At 37.9% G+C, this 8,377-nt stretch overlaps 1 protein-coding gene across 1 annotated transcript in view; it reads right to left on the reverse strand.

The window, feature by feature from the left end:
* Positions 1–362: 362 nt before the first annotated feature.
* The window catches only part of ttc14 (tetratricopeptide repeat domain 14), a 17,316-nt gene continuing 9,301 nt past the window's right edge, over positions 363–8,377 (reverse strand). The window contains exons 6-12 of the mRNA XM_015392045.1: positions 7,865–8,020; positions 7,403–7,474; positions 7,180–7,299; positions 6,257–6,379; positions 4,201–4,318; positions 1,672–1,778; positions 363–1,560 (exon numbers count right to left, since the gene is read on the reverse strand). Of these exons, the coding sequence (XP_015247531.1) occupies positions 627–1,560; positions 1,672–1,778; positions 4,201–4,318; positions 6,257–6,379; positions 7,180–7,299; positions 7,403–7,474; positions 7,865–8,020 (1,630 nt within the window). The 3' untranslated portion in view covers positions 363–626. The remainder of the gene's footprint in view (positions 1,561–1,671; positions 1,779–4,200; positions 4,319–6,256; positions 6,380–7,179; positions 7,300–7,402; positions 7,475–7,864; positions 8,021–8,377) is intronic.

Here is an 8,377-nt window from a genome sequence, read left to right on the forward strand (position 1 = left end):
TCATCATATTTCCCTGCATGAAATCTTCAATTAGTGGTAGACTTTAGTGTAATGAAGCAGAATCTAAACAAAAATTAGATCAATAAAAAAAAAATACATTTTAAGTTTGACAGGTTAAATGCTTTATTGGTTCAGAATAGATCATTTTATGACAGGAGAGACTGTTTTCGATTAAAGCTTGAGTATCTGTATTAAGGCAAAAAAAAAACAAAAAAAACTACTGTAGCATTAACCGAGGATGTTTTGAGAAAAGATCTTTAAAATAAATTGCAGGCAGGCACACAGGAGAACAAAAGGCAGCTTGTTAGTAAAAAACAAAAAACATTACAGCCCATCTTGCTAAAACTTAAAGCCTTTTTTTAATGTTCATTGGTTGTCCAATAAATTTGGAAATCAAATGGATGACAACGGAAGACGTCAATATGTCACAGTTCAATACTGACGTTTTGATGAACAAAGGCAGACAGAATACCTGAATTTTCATCAGAACAGGTAAGACCTTTCAGAGTAAATCATTTTAGAAATAACATAACATTTAGAAAGCAACACTTAGACTTTCAGAAAGATTAAACTGAACAAATATCCTTTCATCTCTCATTGGGGTGTGGTGGACTTTTAATTTGGCGTTATTTTTTTGGCTTGACCCCTTTTTCTTTCTCAAACTGAGCAATCTGGTTGAAAATGTCCAACAGGTTAGATGGCAGGTTTTTCTTGGGCCCCTCATCTCCCCGGCTGTTCTGATCTCCAGCTCTCTCTGTTTGTTTACTCTGTTTAGGTTCTGACATTTTCTCCTCCTCTGCGCTGCCCCTCCCATTGCCCTTCTCCCTTTCTGTCTCTTCCTTATTCTCATACCTACCACCGTCCAAGGAGCTCCTAGTGGAAGAGTCGTGTCTCATTCTGTTCCTTCCAGAGAATTCGAATTGAAAACCAGATTTGCGGGAATATTCCACCTCAGTTGAGGAGCTGGATAACCTTCTAGTATGGTTCTCCTCTACGCTGCTTCTCCTTTTGGAGTCACTGTCTCTCCTGCCTCCTCTGTTATCCTCCTTCCATCTGTCTCTGCTTCTATCCCTACTTTCTGTTCTCCTATCACTCTTATTTTGTTGAGGGCTTCTACTGGTTTTACTCTTACTTGACCCACTATCTGCTCTGTCCCTTCTATTTCTTTCTTTGCGACTGGAGTTGGACTCTTCCCCATCTGAAACGGCTACCAAAGAATACAGCTCACTAATCTTTCCGTCGCCTCCTTCCCTCCCATCCTCATCTCCTCCTCCAAACACAAGGCCATCTTTTTGGTTGAGAAAAGTGGCGGAGGTGTTAGGAGGTGCAGGATACCACTCCAACTCCTCCTCCTCTTTCTCTGTCCTGCCTTTCCCACTCTTACCCTCCTCACTCTTCCTGCGATTGTGTTTGCTTCCTCGCCCAGACTTCCTCCGCTTTTTCTTTTTCTTCTTTGACCTCCTGCGGGAGGAGGACGAGGATGAGGAAGTAGAAGAAGAACTACTGGAGGAAGAAGAGGATGAAGAGGAAGAAGCTGATCGCTTACGTTTCTTCTTTGCCCTAAAAATGAAAGACATCCACTAAAAATCTTTCAGTGAAAACAGCTGATTTTTTTTTTTTTAAGAAATGTTATATGACATGCTGCTACGTCCTTGACACGTTTCAACATACCTTTTTTCCTCTTTTAAGATCTTACGTAATTTATCGGCGCTGGTCTGACTGCTTGTAGCTTTGACCTGTTCCTTAGCAAGAGCTTCTTCTCGCAAGCGAATCGATTTCTTTTCAGACAAGGCATAAAAACAGCATGCAGGCGAAAGCCCATAGAAGCACATTCACAAACATTCACACCATAAGACAAAATATACAGCACAGAACCCCAAAATATCGCCATTCCATTCACATGGGGGCCAATGAAAAGGATTATTTTGGAAGTTTATTGGAGTGCAAAAGGAAAAACAATATTTTCCAGACAGATGAAGAAATTAAAAGTCACACATTTACCATAAAACGTTGGTGTGGTTCAGAAGTAAGGCAGGTGGTTTAGGAGCAGAGGCAGAAAACACAGGAAATTCACGCAGTATTTACCATTGTGATTGAAAAGTTTCAACGTTACCATGTTTGGCAGCATGTTCACACGGAACGCACCGGTTTCCAGAGGAGGAAGAGTCGTTTGCACAGAGCAGTTTGTGTTTCCAACCCACCCCCCACAAGACAGGTGGCAGAGAGTGGTAGCAGTCCGAAGGTCACAGGCCAGAGTAGAAGGTGGAGCAGAAACACAGAGATACAAAACACCTCATCAGTATTACAAACCGGTGAGTCAGGAAAATGTTTAATGCTCTGACCTTAAAAGATTTTGTTAGCAGCAAGGCTAACCATTCCTAACTATTCATCTTCCACATGAACGACTGTTTTAATGAATTAGAAAAAGTTGGGCTAGTTGATGCACCAACCAGTGAGCCTACACAGTTTCATCATTCCAATTATAGACAGATTTTTTTTAGTTGTTTTTCACTACAAAAGTATATGTTATAATATAAATATTTGAGTTCAAAATATGAACCCTGGACTGCCTGAACAACAATTTTAGGACGATCATTTGTAGTTTCCAAACACTGCGATCCAAATTGAATCCTTCTTGTATTTGGAATATTGTATGAAACCATTTCATTAACTTTTACCATCAGGGCTAAAGGCTGATCTATATTCAGAAACCAGGTTGTTTGTGTGTGTGTGTCGCAGTTAAAGCAGATATACCCACACCCCTTTCGCAGCCACTTTGGTGCAACTCTCCAAAATTGTAGGTGACCGCAGACATCCGCTCTACACTATACGTATTTCCTGTTTGGTACCATACCGGGTTGTTATATGACCAACATTGTGGAAAATGACTCGTGAAGATGGACCAGCTAGTAGAGCGAGGTGCACAAGGACCCTTTTTCCACCTGTATCCCTGCTCTTTTTCCCCCCTCATGTCCCTCTGTTTTTGCACAAACTTGCCCCTTGCTTTTCTCCACTTCCTCACTGCCTCGGCCGTATCTAGACCCACAGCTAGTTCGTGATTGTCCCTCTTGCATTGTGGCATGGAATAACATAGCCTAGACTACGCTAAATCAAAAATATCTGCGACAAGCTCACTGCGACACACTGCTGCTGGAGTATAACCAGCCCTTAAAATGTTATTTGATATGAAAAACAAAATAACAACTACTTTTGGACTTGTGTGGTGATACCAAACTAAATATAAATTCTTTGAAGCATAGTTTCACCTTCAGATTCTGGGATCTTGCTTTTAAAATTAAATCAAAGCAGTTCTATTTTCAGTTAAAATTCTTTCTTTGGCCTTTTAACCAGATAGACTTTTATAACCACATGCTCTTTCAACTTCAATAAACATTTGTCTACAGCATTTATTCTGCAAGTCTGTCAAGAAATAAAGGTACTAATGTGTGGAAAGGTAAAATAGAATAATCAGGGAAAAGATTCAGGTAAATAACACCGGTCAAATACATCTACATACAGCATTATATGAATTATGTCCTTCAGAAAACTGAAAAATTATGTTAAAAAGAAAGTAAAACTTATACTTCTTCAGCTTTTTAGGACTGAATATGCAGCTAAACCTTTTGGTACTTAACTTTACAGCTAAGACAAGCTACCGGCTCATGTAATAGAAGATAATTGCCATAACTGAAGTCTGTATAAGCAGGTCATAAATTCAACGGCATAAAGTAAAAATTGATGTGCGCCAGAAAAACCATGATTAATGAATCAGCGGTTAAAACATAACTAATTCTACACATGGCTTGCATTTAAAAGAGCAAATCTTTGCTTTTAATTGGAAAGGTGAAAAAGGAATAAATGAGATAAAACTGTACAATTATGAACTACATTTTTAAATGACATCAATCGTCGGCCTCTGAATGAAAGTTGGTATGATAAATAAACCAACTCCCTTCTGGTGCTGTTGGTAAAAGGTCCCATTTTAAAAAAAATTTTACCATGTTTTTTTGGCCTTAGTGTGATGTTAATGTTCCAGGATTTTACCCTGTTTTATATTCTTAAACCATTCTCCTATGATTGACAATAAACTTTACTAACCACTCCTGGATCTACTGTTCCTTCAATAGTTAAGACTAATATAAAGGCAGCATTCTAGGCATTCCCTGCAAGGTTTTAGTTCAGGTGTTGTGGCCCGCTCACCTGTATGGTGTCATTGATGTTATGCAGGGCTTCTTTCGCCTCAGGATTTGAGTCATCAAGAGACAAAGCTCTCCTGTACAATCCTTCTGCTGTGACTAGTTTCTCTTGCTCTTCAAGCCTATTAGAGACACAATCACACAAAACAAAAGCTTTTAATAACATCCATTATGCTTTTAATGTCATAAATGAATCAATTTCCCAGCAGTCACAGACTCTGCAGTGATCTTTTTCCTTATGGGGAAATAGAACAAGATACATTACAAAGTTATTCACTAAATAAAGTCAAATTTCAAGTTTAACATCATCTGTAAAAAGTTATTTATTAGTGATACTCATGGATTAAAAAAGCTGCCATAAAGCAAATAGTTTGTTTTGTTGCTTGTTTCTTGAGGTGAAAACAATATCTGCATCTAGGTCGATACCAACAGTACGCTATCATTAGACTGGATAGCAGATCTTTGGACAATCTGTTATGAGTACAAACAAACAACAGGTAAAGTATTTCTACAATATGGCTGACAAAAAAAATAAATCATCATGAAACTCATCTTAGAGACTTCTCACATAAATTAGAAATTTAAAACTAAAAGGATAGGAATTATGGCAGATTGTAGATTAAAAGACCCATTTTTTTATATCACAAACAAAAAACAAATGATCTGGAACAAAAAACAAGATGAGAGCAGCGGCAGAACGCTTCTATTCCGGAGTGTTAAGATATTTTCTTAACATGTCTACACCCAATAGCTTTGCTTTCACATTGGTTTAACTCTGTACGGAAGTGGGTCACAAAGCAAAAGAGAACTCTGCACACAAACCAGCTGTAGCAGCAGCTCAGAGGGCGGGGTCAGAGTTTCATCTGAGTCTGGCATTGTTGACAAGCTGCACTTTTATAACAACTAAACAGCAGTAAAAAAAAAAAATGATGATGGTATGTGGAGATGAGTTTAAACAGGAATAACATGAGCAGGTTAAACAATGAATGTTTGTGTGTTTAAACCAGGCCAATGCAACGCCAGTTTATTACCAGTTCTGGTAGAGAACTGGTTTAGTTTACAGCAGTATAAACAGCAGTAAAAAGATAGAATTAATTTCATTTAATTATTTTCAGGCTAATCAAACTTTTTAATGAAGTTTAAGTAGCGAAGTTTAAGTAGCGATATCGTGATTTCGGCTGCCCAATATAACATGCATCTTTCAGTTGAAAAAAAAAAAAAATCAAACAATGAGGAAAAACGGGCTACCTCTGCATTGTCACTCTGGCAGATAGTGCCGTGGAGCCCTTTTGCTGTGCGCCACAGCACCAGTTCTATAGCTGTGGCATTCAGTGAGGATGATGTTAACTGATTCAAACCCCAATCAACATAATTTCTAATGAACATATACAGCACTTGCTTTTTTATCTATACATTTCATTTTGATAGGTGGGTAAAATATTGCAATATATAGTGATATTGCAAATACCGTGATAATAGTGTGACCCAACTATTGTGACACGTTTTAAATTGCAACACACATGCCAAATATCACCCCTAAGTCTAAGGTCTGTTTTTATAGTTTTTATGCTTAAAATGAGATAGAACACAGTAAAAAAAAATAGCTTAAAATAATGTGTGCGCAATGTTTTTAATTCTGCTGGTTTAGATTACCAAAGCAGATTAAAGCTGTTCTTTCCTCTCATGCGTGTCACAGATGAAGCCAAGATGGCTGTGGTTCATGAGACACAACTTGCAGTGATGGGAAAAACAAAAAAAGAAATAAAAAAAAATCTATGCCAGCCTCCCTTAAAGGAGTGGTTATAGAGCTCAGAGTAAAACTGGCTTCAAATATCATATACAAGCAGCTGAAGTCTGCCTTTAATTAAAAAAAAAATCTAATAAAAAATAAAAAAGTTAAATTCCCCATCAAAATATTTTTCTAACGGTCTGAGAAACAAACCAATATAAAGATAAATATATTAGCGATTTAAAATGCCTTAGCTTCAGTTATAATATAGATAAATACCTTCCTGTTCATGTTATCTCAGGTCTGGTTATCAACAGGCAGCTTTACTTACTGTTTTCCTCGCTCCACTAGAGTCTGGCAAAGGTATTTCTTTGCATTCCGGTGGTCCGGACAGTTTTCCAGAGCCAACTCAAAGTCTGAAATAGCCTTCATGATGCTGCCTTTGTTAGCATACCTGGGAGTAAACAGAGACAGAAAAACAACAGAAAAGATTAAAAAAACAAAACAAAAAAAACAATCATGTTAGTGAAGCCCTGCATTAACTTCTGAGATTTTGTTCAATCAGTATCTTTGCTAAAGTATTGAGACATGTACAGGGATTTTTTTAATATTATGCAGCTTATTAAAACTTTTTTATCAACCTTTTTTTATTATTCAGGAAAAGTCTCAACTACGGAGGCCCAGAGGAGTCAGCAAAATCCAAAAAGCCACAACAAAAACTTAAAAGTTACAACATAATCACATGTTGTGTCGTGGCTTTTGGACCCCTCTGGGCCACCGTATTATCAAGATTTAAAATCTATTTTAAGGAAGAATTGGAGCAGTGTTACACTAAAACTATTAAACAAAACTTAATAAGTAAAGATTTCAGCCTGCAAGTCTTCCTAGAATTTATTTTGTGTAGAAAGCAGGGCATATTTAAAAAAAGGTTCAGTTCTGAAGTGTTCAAGAAATAAAAACCTTGACAGTACAGACGGGTTCAAAGCAGCTAATCAGAAGTACATTTGTGCATAAAAAGCAGCAATTGTCCATGTCTATGAGTGGCATTCTTTAGATTTTGCTCTTATAAATGCATATACCTGAAAAGCAGGTGTTTTAAACATGACTGCAATAATATGCTCATTCCTCATTTTTCATATTGGAATGAGGAACAAGTCTGAGGATTACGTAACAACTGTTTTACAATCTTTACATCTTAAGAGCGGCACAATCATTGAACATTAGCTAAACTGTAAAAATGAAAGGAAAACTCACAAAGCTCCTCGCGCCACCAGCGCCTCCACATTGTTGGTGTCGATTTCCAGAGCTTTGTTGTATTCATTCATGGCCTCCACATGGCGGCCATGTTTGAAGTGGTCCACACCAGCCCGAACACTGAAGACCAGGGCAAAGCACAATCCCATTTGCATCAACTGGCTAGTGATGCGATTATATTCATATTATCAACAGAAATTCAAACTTAGCATATTGATGTTACCATTTCAAGGCCCAGGACGCAGACTGCTTTTTCCTGATTGCAGAAGCAAAATCGTCCTCTTCGAAAAGCTTACTGTAAAGACCATAGAATATGTTACAGTTAAAACTTTACAAGAGTTTACTTAAGAATGCTGCTCATGGGAAGATGAGCACAAGGGCAGAAATGTTTCTGTTCCAGTAATGAGAAAAAAATGCTGTTTAACCAGTTTCTCCTTTCCTGGCTCTGATGCATACTTCTCTGACACAAGGTTTGGATTTATTTCTAATAGACATTTGGTGTTATGTCAGTATCAGGAAACCCCTGCTCAAGGAAGTTCAGAGTTTTAACAAGATGCTTCAAAGGCTGCCACATTTTCACAGTGTCCATTGTCTTTTTTAAAACATGACAGAGACTCTTCTGTCTTCAAAACATAAAAGAAAGAGAAGAGAAAGAGAAAACGGTTCAGTGAGGTAACGCACTCACCACTGCAATCCTCGCATCATCGATGGGGGGTTGGTGTCACTGATCCCCACCTTCTGCAGCAGATATTCCACCACAGAAGGGTTTTCGTAGCCGTGGCACCTAATGAGTATTCGGTCATACGTCTCGCTGGAGTCAGCTGCAGCGCGAACACTCCGACTGAACGATAAACAGAAATAATGAACCTAAAAAAGTTTGTGGACCGGTAAAAAACCCCAAACAAACCTAAACCTCTACTGATTATTCAAGTTTTAGGAATTGATTGAAATAAAAAACACTTTAACAGATATTTTTAGATATTACAGGCTAACGATGAACTAACGACCCATTCATCGGTTACCATTGCACGTTTCCAAGCGATACAAGGCGTTGTCTATATAAGACTCAAACTCACTGCGGATCCAGACATTTGAATTGAGAAAGCTTCCTGGAGAGGTGGCGAAACGTCTTCAAATCTTGAAAACCAAGTCCAGTGGATATTTTTTGAATTTATACGGAATAAGTATTGACAAGTAC

Source organism: Cyprinodon variegatus, unplaced genomic scaffold (genome assembly GCF_000732505.1).
Source record: "Cyprinodon variegatus isolate N-32 unplaced genomic scaffold, C_variegatus-1.0 Scaffold571, whole genome shotgun sequence".
Lineage (NCBI taxonomy): Eukaryota > Metazoa > Chordata > Actinopteri > Cyprinodontiformes > Cyprinodontidae > Cyprinodon > Cyprinodon variegatus.